This window comes from Choristoneura fumiferana, chromosome 27, assembly GCF_025370935.1.
Source record: "Choristoneura fumiferana chromosome 27, NRCan_CFum_1, whole genome shotgun sequence".
Classification (NCBI taxonomy): domain Eukaryota; kingdom Metazoa; phylum Arthropoda; class Insecta; order Lepidoptera; family Tortricidae; genus Choristoneura; species Choristoneura fumiferana.
The window spans coordinates 872900-889806 of record NC_133498.1 but is presented as its reverse complement, the minus strand read 5'-3'; the positions used below and the strand labels follow the sequence as shown (position 1 = coordinate 889806).

The following is a 16907-nucleotide window of genomic DNA, read 5'->3' as shown; positions in this document are numbered from 1 at the left end:
AAAACATACTCACGTCTGACTCTTAAACTCCTTCATGATATCCAAGAAGTCGTTGTAGACTTGCGGTTGGGTATTGAACTTGTATTTGACGAGGTCTAAGTAGGAGAGTGCATCTTCCACCTTAAGCCTTTGGAACTGGCCGCCAGGGGGCGCCGGGCCCGCCGGCAGGGGCTGCGCGGGGCTCGGGGACTGGCGCTCCAGTGGTAAAGGCTGTTGCGGCTGCGGGATCAGCTGTGGGGAGGAGGGAGGTTATATGGCGAAGATAAACTTTAAATACACTGTACAAGGGTAGGATTGAAGATTACTATATTGAAGTTGTTCTAGGGTGATACAAATACCGATAAGTTTTAACCTCTAAGTCCTAACTCGAAGTCGAGATCGCTTTTAAGCGATAAGACCGCCTATTGTCTTCCCTACATTTTGTCTTTATAACTATGGCAAATTCTGGTTTCTGGTGCTCAATAAAGAATAATTGTATTGTATTTTTGTCCAGACTTTTTTAAAGACCGAGCCGAGAATTCTCAGTTCTGTGATTTTGGAAGTTATTGCGATAAAGTTCTCATTTCATTGAATTATTTGTACGCCACATAGAAAATCCGGCCGCTATTCTTACAATTGATTTGTAATTTATAAAAAAACTTACGAAGTTAATGAGGGCCAAAATTAGTTTTAATTTGACTTTGCAACGTTAATGAAATTCACTATGGATTCCCACGGAATTTTGAATTTGAATTTAATTGTTAAAGGTGAGGGCACCTAGCTAGGAAGCTGGTACAGTCACCAGCACCAATATCTGACACAACAAGCGTGCATAAATATCTGATACGACTATTTCTAGGGCCGGAAGGACGTGTCAGATATTAATGCACGCTCCGCTGTGGCAGATATTAATGCTGGTGACTGTACCATTCTAAATGAACTTCTGTATTAAATAGTTTCACCATCTGATTTTATAAATACAATGTTCTTGTGAATTAAATAGAATAGAATATTTTGTGTAATAGAGACTTCAGTAGGAAGGCAGCATGCGTGTATCACCACAGACAATCTGCTACAGCACATCGCACGTGTTTCATCATTGTCTCTTACACGTCTAAGTATCTAAACAAAAAAAAAAGGCGAGGGTGGATAAACACGTCGAGGGGAAAATGGGTTTAATGCTCGAGTTTTACACGCTACTTTTCACTCCGATGGAGAGGAAATTAAATAGCAACAGTGGAAACAATTGTTCACTTCCTAGGTACCTTTTCTTTTCATGCATTGCTACATATATAATTATAATTTCACAGTTTTATTGATTTACTTTCATTGATTTTTAGTTTTACTTAAAATAAAAATTATTAAAAAATATATTGAAACTCTTTTATTTGTGGCTGTTGACTCTTTATTACCTTGGTCTTAGAAGACGATTTTAACGCATTCACTGCCACCTGACTTGAATTGTCTGACTACAGGTGCCACCGACGCACATGTGCGTTCAAAATGTATGAATAATTATGACAGCGGCACTGGGGGGAAGTTCCAAAAACGCACATATGCGTCGGTGGCGGTGAATGCGTTAAGTAATTTTATGTCGTCTAGATCCATCATAAATACCAACTTTACGAGCATGATAAGTGAAAATGTATTTGACTGGATGGCAAACGAGCAAGTGGGTCTCCTGATGGTAAGAGATCACCACCGCCCATAGACACCTGCAATACCAGGGGGATTGCAGATGCGTTGCCAACCTAGAGGCCTAAGATGGGATACCTCAAGTGCCAGTAATTTCACCGGCTGTCTTACTCTCCACACCGAAACACAACAGTGCAAGCACTGCTGCTTCACGGCAGGATTAGCGAGCAAGATGGTGGTAGCGATCCGGGCGGACCTTGCACATGGTCCTACCACCTGCAAACCTGCTTTATAGTGCTGTCCAGCTACGTACCTTATGCCTGGGCGGCTGCGGCTGTTTGGGATACTGGACTCCAGCTTTCATGTAGTTGATGACAGGTGGCGCGGGCGTCGGCGGCCGTGCGCCGCGCCCGTACCCCGCCACCGCCAGCATCGCCGCCGGGCCTGCGGGGAGCGGCTCGGTTAAAGGTACTCTTCACACTTCACCGTGCCATGACCATGTCAAGAACGTGTCAACAACGGAATGTCAAGCGCATACATGACACGCGACGGCGACGGTTGGTTACGGAATGTGCTAGTGGCCATAGTGTCTTATACTTTACGATACAAAGAATCTAATCTAATACCTTCAAGAGCAATTGTTATATATATTATACATAATGAAAATCTCGGAAACGGCTCCAACGAATTCGATGAAATTTGGTATGAGGGGATTTTAGGGGATGAAAACTCGATTTAGCTTGGTCTTATCTCTGGGACGCTTGTTACAGAGTTTTAGACTGAGCCAAGCTCGGTCGCCCAGGTACTATATTTTTTGCCTGACACGTTGCTATTTACGGCCATGGTGTGATACGGTGATGCGTAAAGGCCTCAATGCAAACAGCAGGGCTGCATATAGATAGGGGTCCCGCTTGAAAAACTCACTCTCCCGAAACGTACACGTAGTGTACTTTCGCTAAATATACTTTCCGTACTAAATATCGAAAGCAAACTTATTCAAAAAGTGCCCTTTACTAAAACGCTCGCTTTCAAGAAGTGTACACTTTCCCGATTGGGGAACTTTTTCAAAAAGTGCACTTTTCCAACACCTGGACTCTGGACATGATAAATTGTCAATTATTCTAGCTCCAACGTATCAATAATTAGTCCAGATGTTTTGACCATATACACAACTTTAATTTTTATGATGACTGCTGTATAGGTAGAGTCATTTACGATGACGCGTGCCGTGGTTCTTATTACAATGTCATTAATGTCTAATTTCGACAAAATCACGCGTCTACGTGGATGGCACTAGGTAAGAGGTATATAATATACCTAAAAATAATTCTAAAGGGGTTTAATCAAAGATGAAATAAAATATACTTCAACGTATTTTTTTTATTAAAACAACCAGCAAAAATAGAAATATCACCTGTGAAATGTTCAGTTATTTTTATTTCATAGGTTTCATTGAAAAACTTACCTAATATTTGTTGAGGTTGGGCCGATTGGGCCAAAGTATGCATGTTGCTCGCTCCAGCTTGCTGTTGTTGTATCTGTAACAATGCAAAATAAATTAATATATTATCTAAGTCGCTATAATCTTGACAGTGGCTGTGGTCGATTGAGAATCAGTGGTGAACCTTCGTGAAGACTTTCTTGGGAAAATAGTTTGGAGTTTTACCTTGCCTATATTAATATTGTATAAAAGAAAACAGTTCTAATTTTTCTTTTATACAATATTAATATTAATATTGTATAATAGTAGATTGTACAACAACACAGCGGCAAATATAATTATGTTACTTCGACTTTATGGTTAGTGGCATAAGGCTGTATAGATATTTTTGAGGTCCTTGCAACGTTGTATGTTTACGAGTGGTTCTTTGAAGAAAGTAGTCCTAAAATGTGCATATTTATGAAAAGTGAGGTCAATTGTCCCATGATTACTATGTAGTCCTATGAGTGTGTGTGTGTGTCAATATAAGTACATGTGTATGCGAAGCAAACGTTGATAAATTAGCAACCATTTTGTTTGTCATCAAATTAAAATGTTAACATGCGCTCGGATCGTACATGAAGCATAATTTCCTTTCCTTATCGTGTTTCCTTTTAGTTTAGCAATTTTTCCGCTTTCACGGTTCGGTGACCGTGGAAAATGACAAAGTTGTTACTAAGTTGATACAATATCTGCAGTAGAATAGTTGAGTCTCGTTTGACATGGAAATTTAAATCTTAATATCTCATAGATAAAGTTCAATTTATATTTCTGTTAATTTGAATAATACAAAGAAAATTACACTTTATTCCTTTTTCAAAAGATATAAATTCTATTGATAACACTATGTACTAGTATTATCACTTTGAACCTCAGGAGGATAAAGCATCTGCCCAAAATGATCTTCGCCACACGTCCTGATGATTTACTGTCATGCAGTACAAATGGAAAATCTTCCACTTGAATTTTTTTATTAAGGGAAGTAAACGAGCAAGCGGGTCATCTGACGGGAAATGATTACCACTGCCCATGAAATTGAAATTACTTGGTGTTCTATAGTAGTACTAACTACAATTGAGAATTTTAATTATTTAAAAGTGTATGTACCTATGTATGTAAACTCTTTATTGTGGAAAAGAAAATTAACAAAATACAATTGACAAACTTTGAGATACTTGTAAAAGTGCATTTTTTTCTGGTAGAAACCGGTTTTCATTCAAATTTACAATACAATACAATGACTCTTTATTGAACACTACAATACAAGCTGTTAATTAAATAACTGAAAACCAGAAAGTAATTTGCTCAGAATCGAGAGTAGAATCGATTACACTATGTTTTAAATTAGGTTGTGTTTGTGTTTTTAAATCCCTTTTTTATTGTGCCCAGTCTAAAAGTTACGACTGCAACAGGCGCCAATTGAGTACTTATGCGAGATTGCATACTATTTCGATAATTTAATACTGGCCGGTTTGCTGTCACTGTGACTTCCTTCTAAAAACGTCAAAACGCAACTGAAAAAAATCATGAGTGTAGAGTAGAGTTAGAAATTAAGTAGAATTACTGACTTAACAAAACACACGAATCTCTTTTAAAATAATGAAGGTATTAAAAAATTAATTTAAAATTAAAAATATTTTTGGGGTGTCTGTGGTTTTCAGTTATTTAATTAACACCTTGTATAGTAATCAATGGGGAAAACAGGTAGGTAAAGTACAGTGGAGTTCTTATTCTTCTGAGCAAAATTCAATCAAAAACTGCTTAGCTTGCTGCAGTTTCCCTCACAATGTTTTCCTTCACCGTAAAGCTAGTGGCAAATCTCAAATGTAATTAATTATTCACTGCACATGACTTTCGAAAAACTCGGGTGCGAGCCCGGGTTGAACCCATGATCCTCTAGTTGAGAGGCCATAGGTGAACCCACTAGGCCGCCACGGCCAGCTACTTAGTTATACTATAGGTATAGGTATAGACAACACCTCCCAGTCTATTAGTTGTCTAAACAACAGTACTCTCCTCACCCACCTATTTAATAGCAAAAATATGAAGTTAATTTTAAAACTCAAGGTTGTGTGCAGATATAACCGATTTAAATATAGCTAATCTGACTCAGTATTGGCCGGGAGAGCGTGTGATGCGATTTGTTATCATATAACTATATTTTAGTTATATGTTGGTGTTTACGAGATGCGTAGGACGTTAATAGTAGTATTATCGTGGTTTTTTAGGGTTCCCAAAGAGAAAAAAAAATATTTTTAATATATTTTTGGTTGAGTACCTATATAAGTTTTTTTATAATTGTACTTGTAGTAGCATCTACATATGTATACGAAATTTGAAGACAATACGACTACGGAAAGTTGGTTAATTTAGACTTCAAAGACTTGACCCACAAATTAGGTCTGCATAGGCTAATTAAATAAAAGCTTGTTTATCATCCATACTAACTAATATTATAAATGCGAAAATATGTGCGTTACTGTGTTTGTATGTTTGTCCGTCTTTCACGCCTAAACGGAGCGACGGCTCGACGTGATTTTTGGCATAGAGATAGTTTATGGGCCCGAGAGTGACATGGGCTACTTTTTATCCCGGAAAAATGCACAATTCCCGAGGGAACAGCGCGCGATAACCGAATACCACGCGGGCAAAGCCCCTGGGAAATCCCAAAATTTATATCGTGATATTCGTGATCTTCATCGAGGTTCAACAATTGTACAAAATTTCATGTCATGATTCTAAGACCAGCGGTTGAAAATTCGAGATTTTATCCGTATCCCGTAGGAATATCGGGATAAAAATTAGCCTATGTTTTATTCCAGATGTCCAGCTATCTACGTACCAAATTTCATCCAAATGCGTCCAGCTGTTTTAGCGTGAAAGAGTAACACACACACACACCAAACTTTCGCATTTATAATATTAGTAGGATTGTATGATTTGTATGTTACACAACCACAATAAACCTAGTTCCTCGCCAGGGCAAAGCCCTATCGATCGGCATACAACAAATAATAAAAGACCGGGCGCAGTGGCTTTCCTTGTTAAAATTAATAAGCATTCACACAAACACAGTCATAGAAAAGCTACAATTAACAGACTATACTCTGTTTATTAAACCAAGATACTAAAATGACGTTTCATGCGTTACCTGTTTTTTACACCTCATAAATGTGCCACAACCGGTAATCACCGAAAACTTTCGGCAAGTACCTATTTTATACGTATAGGTAAAATTTTAAGATATGAACGGATCTGTGACGTACTAACACACACTAAAATGGGTCTAATAAAAATGCCACCGTTTAGGAGATATTCGGACTTTTTGTAGATGTTGATTGATGTTTAAATTCAATTTTGTTTCTAAGCAAGCACTGCCTAAAAACCCAATGCTTATGAAAAGTAGAATGTTGAATGCTTTAATTTTATTTTTGCTTCCATAAAATATTATGTTTTATCGATTATTTACAATTATGTACACAACCGAAATCAGAGAGCAGCACTATTCGTATCATGCTGGCCACATTATTTTTACATTTGACATTTCATAATGCCACTGGTATTTTGGTTTAATAAACAGAGTATAATAAAATAAAGTCTTTTACCTCTTCACGCTTACCACTAGATCGATTCAAAGGATTGTTTATTCCGGAAAATTGCAGTTCCCACGGGATAGAGGTTTGTAAACGAATCCGTCGCAGATGGAGTCGCGGGCAAGAGCTAATAATATTGAAACATCTGTACCTCTAAGACTCCGTTTCCACCAGAGATGCGCGAGGATGTGTTGCGAAGAATGAGTTTTCCATTCGAGAGCGCCAAAGTTCGCAGACTCTTCGCTAGTCATACCGTACCATAATTTTTGTTCGAATCATCGTTTGTCATAATTTTTTTCCCACTGAAACCTTAGTTTTCTGGAATTCTTAAATGGTCACCTTATAGAAAACTATAGGTTAGGTTAGGTTTGTTTTATAACAATTCTGAACAATTATTGGATTCAGAGAAAAAATAGTTGTGACAAACGATCGTTCTGACAAACATTACATTCGGACTTCCAATAAGTATGCAAGCCGATATGGACCCTTTTCATTCATGAACCAATAGAAACGCTTCATTTACCTCGCCTCGCTCAGCTGCTTCCACCAGAGATGTGCTGTGCGAGGATGGGTAAATGAAGAGTTTCTATTGGTTCATGAAAAACACATTCTTCCCAACACACACGTGGAAACGTGGAAACGCAGCCTAACGCTTCAAACCGATGGACCAATTAGGATGAAATTTGGTATGAAAATAGCTTGAAACCCGAGGAATCTCGGAATTGTATAGTTCTCCTTCCAGCGGTAAATGAATTCTTAACAGATCAAACCATAACCACTTCACCTAGTTCACCTTGCTATTCCACGAGTATACGGGCATGAAAATATGGTGAGTAATCACAATCACGGGCGACACGAAACTTCATTAAATATGAACGGGAATCGATTAAGGGACATCACTGGCTTTCGGTCGCATTGGTCACGTTTCTATGGCGTGTGACGTAGACATTTTGGAGGGTGACACTCTTTCCCGGCCCGGATAATACCAACATGGAAATACCAACCCTGTTTTTCGTGTACACGCCCATAGAAGCTCATGTTAGTTTCTATGAGCGTGTACACGAAAACCAGGGTCGGTATTTCCAAGTCGGTATTATCCGGGTCGGGAAAGAGTGTCACCGATTTTGGACATTGTTTCTTGAGTCTCCCTAGAGCGCGTGTGCGTCCCGTAGTTTAAAATATATATATATATCGGTGTGTTGAAATAAATCATTTGTACAACTCTGGTGTCTATTAGATCGGCCTAAACAGAATTTACACAAATTTTGATTGTGACTATTTGTGCCCTTCCAAATAATCTATTAATTTATCATTAATGTGTCATTTTTAAATGCTTTTATTAAACTTGCCCTGTTTACAGCTGGGTCAAGCTGGCGGCTGGGTTGCAAGTTCATTTTGACCCACTTTCAGTGACCGGATTGACTTGACATTTGGTATACATTATGTAAGCTGAATGACAATGCGAGTGTATAACGTTTTAAACTCTACTACACACACAGTCTACTCGTGACCAAGGCCACTGTAATGTTGCCGAAACGTTGAGGTAAATATTACTCGTGTGTTAGCATGATAACTCCTGTGCGTAGTATTTTGACAATACAAGTGTAGTCAGCAAAAAAGCTAATTAGTATTAAAAACGATTTGTTAAATTGTTACTTCCTAGATGGCGCTAGCATATTGTAGTTTTCACCAAGATGTGCGAATGTGTTTTTCATGAACCAATAGAAACGCACCATTTACCTCGGCTCGCCTCGCTCAGCTGTTTCCACCAGCGATGTGATATGCGAGGATAAATGAAGTTTCTATTGGTACATGAAAAACACATTTCCCGCACACCTCTGGTCGCAACGCAGCCTAATGTCAAACGGACCTCACGGCATTAACGTAGGGTTGCCATACGTCCCGGCGCCGGGACATGTCCCGGTTTGAAGCGTGGTGTCCTGGCGTCCCGGCCGACAAGCAAACTGTCCCGGTTTAAAAATCATAGTTATTTAATACGGGGCTGGACTTGCTAAAAATAATAATACCTAGAATAAACACGACTAACTAGCTAAGCGATTTGCGGGTTGCTATGGCATAGAACAGGGTTTCTCAAACTTATGGCTCCACATACCCAAGTTTCTAGACGACAGCGAACCCCTACCCCCCCCCCCAAAGAAAGTAATAAAACTGGCTGTTGGAGAAACTAAGTTTATTTTTATTTCAATCATCATGATAATATAATGTATATTATTTATTTCAATAAAAGGTAGCAAATATAGGTAAGAATCTAAGAACCGTCTTGCCAACGAAAATACAAACTGAAACAAATAACAAACAAATAAGTAACAAATATGGAGTTGAAATAAAAAATACTCCAAAAACCAATCTTAATCATCTTGCCAGTCTTGCAACCACCATCACGTAAACCTTGTCGCGAACCCCCTACCGTCGAATAGCGAACCCCTAGGGGTTCGCGTACCCCACTTTGAGAAACCCTGGCATTGAATGACTGTGTTGTTATTTTGTGTTTGTAATAAAAGTTAAATTTTTACTACGTTTACTACTTTTTCTTTAAATGTCCCGGTCTGCGGCCGCAAACTTATGGCAACCCTATACTAACGCCATCTAGCGACATGTCAGGAAACATTGATCAGAATTTGTATTAACATTTTCGGCACGCCAGAACCTATGGCAGCGTTTGGCGCTTCCAATGCTAAACGTAATTTTCTCAAACATGCTCGGAATGTATGCGTTAATGTCACGAAATGGAGACATGAAGTTTCTCATTTATGGCTCCCTACCACCTCCCTACATAACTTCTTGGCCTAGGCCATGAAGTATGTATGAAAATCCATTATTGTCCGCTGCTCTAACTTTTTAAATTTGCTTACTAACATTAAACTGACAAAGGAAAAATTACGAACAGCCAACCACCACTACTCTGTAAGCATTTGCGTGCGATACTGCGATGCGATGCGATGCGATGCGATGTGATGCGATGGATGGATGGATGGATGGGACGGACGGACGGACGGATGGAAGGACGGACGGACGGACGGACGGACTGATGGATGGATGGACGGACGGACGGACGGACGAACGGATGGATGGATGGAAGGACGGACGGACGGACGGACGGACGGATGGATGGATGGGACGGACGGACGGACGGACGGATGGATGGATGGAAGGACGGACGGACGGACGGACGGACGGATGGATGGATGGATGGATGGATGGACGGACGGACGGACGGATGGATGGATGGGACGGACGGACGGACGGATGGATGGATGGAAGGACGGACGGACGGACGGACTGATGGATGGATGGATGGACGGACGGACGGACGAACGGATGGATGGATGGAAGGACGGACGGACGGACGGACGGACGGATGGATGGAAGGAAGGACGGACGGACGGACGGACGGAATGGATGAATGGATGGATGGATGGATGGATGGAAGGACGGACGGACGGACGGACGGACGGATGGATGGATGGATGGAAGGACGGACGGACGGACGGACGGATGGATGGATGGATGGAAGGACGGACGGACGGACGGACGGATGGATGGATGGACGGAGGGACGGACGGACGGATGGATGGATGGATGGAAGGACGGACGGACGGACGGACGGACGGATGGATGGAAAGGAAGGACGGACGGACGGACGGACGGATGGATGAATGGATGGATGGATGGATGGATGGAAGGACGGACGGACGGACGGACGGATGGATGGATGGATGGATGGAAGGACGGACGGACGGACGGACAGATGGATGGATGGATGGAAGGACGGACGGACGGACGGACGGATGGATGGATAGATGGAAGGACGGACGGACGGACGGATGGATGGACGGATGGAAGGACGGACGGACGGACGGACGGACGGACGGATGGATGGACGGATGGAAGGACGGACGGACGGACGGACGGACGGACGGATGGATGGATGGATGGATGGAAGGACGGACGGATGGAAGGACGGACGGACGGACGGACGGACGGATGGATGGAAGGAAGGACGGACGGACGGACGGACGGATGGATGAATGGATGGATGGATGGATGGATGGAAGGACGGACGGACGGACGGACGGATGGATGAATGGATGGATGGATGGATGGATGGAAGGACGGACGGACGGACGGACGGATGGATGGATGGATGGAAGGACGGACGGACGGACGGACAGATGGATGGATGGATGGAAGGACGGACGGACGGACGGACGGATGGATGGATAGATGGAAGGACGGACGGACGGACGGATGGATGGACGGATGGAAGGACGGACGGACGGACGGACGGACGGATGGATGGACGGATGGAAGGACGGACGGACGGACGGACGGATGGATGGATGGATGGATGGAAGGAAGGACGGACGGACGGACGGACGGAAGGAAGGACGGTCGGACGGACGGACGGACGGATGGATGGATGGATGGATGGATGATTAATATTTCTCACATTGTTTGAGAAAAGCACTATACAAACTCGGCCAGAACAGGGATTGCTGGACTCCTTTTAGCCGGCCTCGTCTACGACTCGGCCGTCTACCCCAAACTCGTCCATCAATCCTTACTTCATGGCTCTGCAGTAATATACTATTACCCCTCGTACGCAGCTGTCATACTATCACAGGTAAGCAACAAGAAAAAAGGGGTTAAAAAAAATTGACAATTTTATTTTCGGATCCAATTATTAAAAAAAATGCGGCCAAGAAAGGTAATACTGCTGAGGTACATAAATAGGTAAGTCTGTCTACAAAGTCTGCAATTGTTTTTACGAATTAAGAGTCCATTTTGATATCGAATGGGTTTGTGGATGGAAATGTATGTCGCAGAATGACTTCACGAGTGAGATTTAAAAAATCTGCCCTCTGGCTCTGAGCGAACAAAATTAAACATTGAAAAAAAAAAACATAATAAATAAATAAATAAAACAAAATATCATGGGACACTTGACACCAATTGACCTAGTCCCAAACTAAGCAAAGCTTGTACTAGGGATACTAGGCTACGGATAAACATACTTATATAGATAAATACATACTTAAATACATATTAAACATCCAAGACCCGAGAACAAACCTTTGTGTTATTCACACAAATATCTGCCCCGGCCGGGATTCGAACCCAGGACCTAAAGCTTCGTAGTCAGGTTCTCTAACCACTTAGCCATCCGGTCGTCAAATAATATATCACACATACTACTAAGATGATATGCTTTCCAAACTTCTGCACCTATGATTCAAATGAGTCTTGAAATTTTTTACTTGTTTTCTGTAACTGCTTACTAAACTATGTTGTGGTGTACAATAAAGGTCATTGTATTGTATTGTGGTCTTCTAAATTGAGGAAATGACGTGACGTGAGTCCAGACGACGGTCTTGTCTCTGTGAAAACACGTGATTTTCCAATTTTTCTCGGTCGTCCAGGTACCATCAGCCAAATAAGTGGTCTATCAATTTTTAAACAAGTTTCTATCAAATGAATATGTCGCTAAAGTCGAACTTTCTAGTTGACAGACACGTCTATTGGCATTATTGTTTTATGACATGCAAATGATTATCAACTTTAGGGTGATAGATCACATATTTGGCTGATGGTACATGTACTGGTGATAGTTGTCTTGAATGACATTAGCATGTTAATAAACACTACTATTTACAAGCGCACCTCAAGCGACGCGATAACGATTGATAACCCTATGTTTACCGCGTTATCGCTACATAATACGTTGTATTTACGCTGATTATTTGTAGTCTTTGGGCGTTCGCAAGGCCAAATAAGAAGTCTACCAACCTAAAGTATAATTTCAGACGAGGCGAGAATGATAGTGATATTCTGCTACGTTATAATCCGAACAATTCATCTGAAGACCCCGTGATATTTTATGCGGTAGGGGAAACCGACGACAGTCGTGACAGAGGAGAGTAGGTACGTAACGTCGATAGAACTTATGAACTGTACCCCTAGTGTAATTTTTCGGTTACAAAATACGTCTCGATCGCGTTCGCGTAAAATCTCAATTTGTATTGAAACACGAACATCGCAAACGTTCCGCTAGAGGCGCTGTTCGTCTTATCATACAAATTGAGATTTTACGCGAACGCGATCGAGACTTATTTTGTAACCGAAAACTTACGCTAAGGGCACTGCTAGCTCGCTCGCAATAGTGCGCGTTTTTTTAGTTCAAGTCTCGAGCTATCAAACACTGAGATTTCTGTCAGTAAATAAGTTCCCAAAAATCAACGATGTCACTACTCTTCGGACTCTCCTACAAAATGCGGAAGATGCTGCATCCCTCCGCATTGCCAGAGGATCAAGCCGGTCAGAGAGTGCCCTGTTGTCGACAAATACAACAGTTAACCCTAAAGTTTAATTTCAGACAATGTGGGAATTATCGTAAAATCCTACTGTGCAGTTTATAAGGGTGTCTTTCCACCAGAGATGTGATATGCAGCTATGCTGTGAAAGCTGTGCTATGTGACCATTTCTGCCCTCGTAACGAAGAATGCAGTAATCGCGAAATGACGATTTCGAAAAAAAAATTGTTTTAGGATCAACAAATACTACGTTTTTGCTTACTGATTTTCAGGTTTTCTACCTTTATACAGCCCATTTCTTCAAAGTTAAAACGCAGCTATAACGTAATAATTTTCGATTATAGACCGTAGGACTACGTTTTGAGGCTTTCAAAAATATTAAAGTTGTTTATTTTTCGCATATAGCTTCCGGAGCATTTGCCCAACCTAATACAAAAATTGTGTCATTTTGGGTGCCTGTATAAGTAGAAATTTAGGTATTAGTGTTTTCCATTAGTATTGGACGAAAAAAATTAAGACGAAAATTTTACTTTCTTATTAATATCTGAGCAGTAACTGATGTACATAGGCATTTGTGTCATATCCATCCACGGGAATCCTGATTTTTAACCAGTACCTAACATTTCGCCCAACTAACTCTTAAAGAATATTACAGTTTGTTAAAAGGATGTCAGACGTTTTAAAATACTGATATCTGTTATCCAAAATATTTGTGTCAAATTCATCCACGATATTTATAGATATTAATTTTTTTTAATACAATACCCTGTAAAACCCACAAAGAAATTCAAGTTGTTAGAGTTTATGTGTTTTGATTATTAACGGTGTAAAAAACACTATTCATAATTTGTGTCATTTTCATCCACGGATTCTCATTATTTGAAAAAAAAACTACACGAAAACGTACTTCGCGCGAATGGCGAGCGCGGGGAAGAGTACATCGGGTGCTTGAGCGCCGGCTGGCAGCGTTCGTTTGTTTATATTACCCGCGGCTTCGCACGCGTAATCTGACAGTTTAATTGATTTCGAGATTTTACTGAATCTCATGGGTAATCCCAAATTACATCATAGTTATCATTGACTTTGTATTAAAAACAGCTGTGCAAAATTTTATGAATTTAAGTCTAAGCGCTTGTCATTTCGAGATTTTTATGCCTATCCCATGGCAATTTTTACGAGATACCTACCTAATAAGTTTTAGTTTTTTTTTGCTGATTACTTTTGGTTGACTGTAATTTCATTGTATCTAAACAACACTTCCGTACCAAATTTCAAATCGATGTCATTAATCACTGAGGCGTTCCTTCTGAGGAGACGCTCCTGGCTGCTTTACAAGATGTTACTACAGATACCGGTGTGAAGTAAGCGGCCAAAAGTTAGCAGCCGATTATAACCCAACCATTAAGAAGTTGAGGTTTTATTTGCATTGACGACCGAATGGCTAAGTGGTAGAGAACCTGACTATGAAGCTTGAGGTCCTGGGTTCGAATCCCGGCGGGGCAGATATTTTTGTGAATAACACGAATGTTTGTTTCTCGGGTCTTGGATGTTTAATATGTATTTAAGTATGTATTTATCTATATAAGTATGTTTACCGTTGCCTAGTATCCATAGTACAAGCTTGCTTAGTTTGGGACTAGGTCAATTGGTGTCAAGTGTCCCATGATATTTATTTATTTATTTATTATTTATTTGTGAGGTCTGACAAAAACACACACACATTAGTTGATATATGATACAAACTAGTTATATTTAGTAGTTAGTATGACACAACAAGTTTATATTTATGGACAAGTATTCAACCTGAACGTCTGGTGAAGCAAGAGAATTATTGCCAGCTACACCAGATTAAAACAAGCAGCATATAAAACTTCGAAACTAAAAATGAAAAAAAAAAACACAACATGGAAATGCGAACCTCTTCAGGTCTTTCCATAAAATAACACTGGATACTAAATGCTTTCTACTAAAGCTGCAACTGCTAAACTAACCTCAACTAGTCTAGGAGCCACGCCCGATTTAATGAAAGCGGTGTATTTTTTTTTGTAATAAAATGAGAAAAACGACATGTTGCAAATAGCAAATACGAACCTCTCCAGTATTTGTGGCATGTTATTACGCACGTTGAGAGCTTTCGATCAACGCTTCAAGTGTCCAGTAACCTCATTTTAGTTTGAAGAAAAGGTAGATTTAAAGTTAGCGGCCGAAAATAATCACAACAAAAATAAAAAAAACATTGATTAGAAAACGTGTTCCTTCCAGATATTTTATTAATACTATTATGCATTTGAAAAGATTTCCATCAAATCTGAAACTGCCCATAACCAAAGCCTAGTACGGAGTTACGCCCGAATAAAAGTAGGCGGCCGAAAATTTTGCAGTAATATGACAAACGACCAACTTGGAAATGCGAACCTCTTTAAGTCTTTAGTCTTTAAGTCTTTCCAATACGGGATACAAAGCTGCAAGAATTTACTAACCTCATCTAGTTTAGGAGCCAACCCGATTTAAAGAAACTGGCGTATTTTTTTTTGTAATAAAATGAGAATAACAACTTGTTAGAAATGCGAACCTCTCCAGTTTTTTTCTGGCATATATTACGCTACGCACTACGCCTACTTTTATTCGGGCGTAGCTCCCGTACTAGACGTTGGTTATGGGCAGTTTCGGATTTGATTGAAAGCTTTTTAAATGCATAATCATCTTATTAAAATTTCTGGATGAAATGCATTTTCAAATTGTTTTTATTTTTTATTTTAGTTTTTTTTTTTTTTCGGTCGCTAAACTTTAACTCTACCTTTTCTTCAAAACGAAGGAGATTAGTGGACATTTGAAGCGTTTCATCGAAAGCTCTCAGCATTCGTAATAATATGCCAGAAAAAACTGGAGAGGTTCGCATTTCCAACATATTGTTATTCACATTTTATTACAAAAAAAAATACGCCGCTTTTTTTAAAATCGTGTGTGGCTCCTAAACTAGATAAGGTTACTAAACTCTTGCAGCTTGTATCGAAAGCTTTAGTATTCAGTATTATAATATGGAAAGATTTAAAGAAGTTCGCATTTCCAAGTTGGTCGTTTTTTATATTACTGCATACATTTTCGGCTCCCTACTTTTATTTGGGCGTAGCCCCGTACTAGATGTTGGTTATGGGTAGTTTCGCATTTGATCGAAGCTTTTGAAATGCATAATCAATTAAATTATATATATCTTTCTAGATATTAATATAATAATATCTAGGAGGAAGGCGTTTTCCAATCAATTGTTTATTTTTATTTTAGTTGTTTTTTTTATCGGCCGCTAGCTTTAATTCTACCTTTTCAAAAAAACGAAACGAGGTTACTGGACATTGAAGCGTTGATCGAAAGCTCTCAGCGTGCGTAATAACATGCCACAAAAAACCGGAGAGTTCCCGTTTCCAAATTGGATGTGGCTCCTAGACTAGATGAGGTTAGTTAACAGTTGCAGCTTTTATAGAAAGCTTTTAGTGTCCAGTGTTATTTTATGGAAAGATTTGAAGAGGTTCTCATTTCCATGTTGGTGTTTTTTTTTCATATGGTGTAGCTGGCAATATTTTCTTGCTTCACCAGACGTTCAGGTTGAATACTTCTCCCTGATATAAGCTATATATTATGTGTTTTTGTCACTCTTATGAACACACAAATGCAAATAATAACTTAAACTTCTAATTTGGTTGGGTTATAATCGGCCGCTAACTTCACACCGGTAGGATGTGTTGACGCTAAGCGCTGCTTTTTTAGATATGCAGTGACGCGATAGCCAGGTTTTAGAGCTGGGCATACAAGACCATACAAGACACCAGATACAAGATATCCATCTTCCTTTAAGTTCGAGTGAGAGAGAAGGGGCTTAGGGGCTAGATCACA

The 16907-nt window shown here is 40.1% G+C and overlaps 1 protein-coding gene across 1 annotated transcript in view; it reads right to left on the bottom strand.

Moving 5' to 3' along the window:
• Nucleotides 1-16907, bottom strand: part of Sin3A (SIN3 transcription regulator family member A) — a 68834-nt gene that overhangs the window by 32469 nt on the left and 19458 nt on the right. The window contains exons 3-5 of the mRNA XM_074108424.1: nt 3080-3152; nt 1928-2058; nt 14-231 (exon numbers count right to left, since the gene is read on the bottom strand). Coding sequence (XP_073964525.1) covers nt 14-231; nt 1928-2058; nt 3080-3152 — 422 coding nt within the window. The remainder of the gene's footprint in view (nt 1-13; nt 232-1927; nt 2059-3079; nt 3153-16907) is intronic.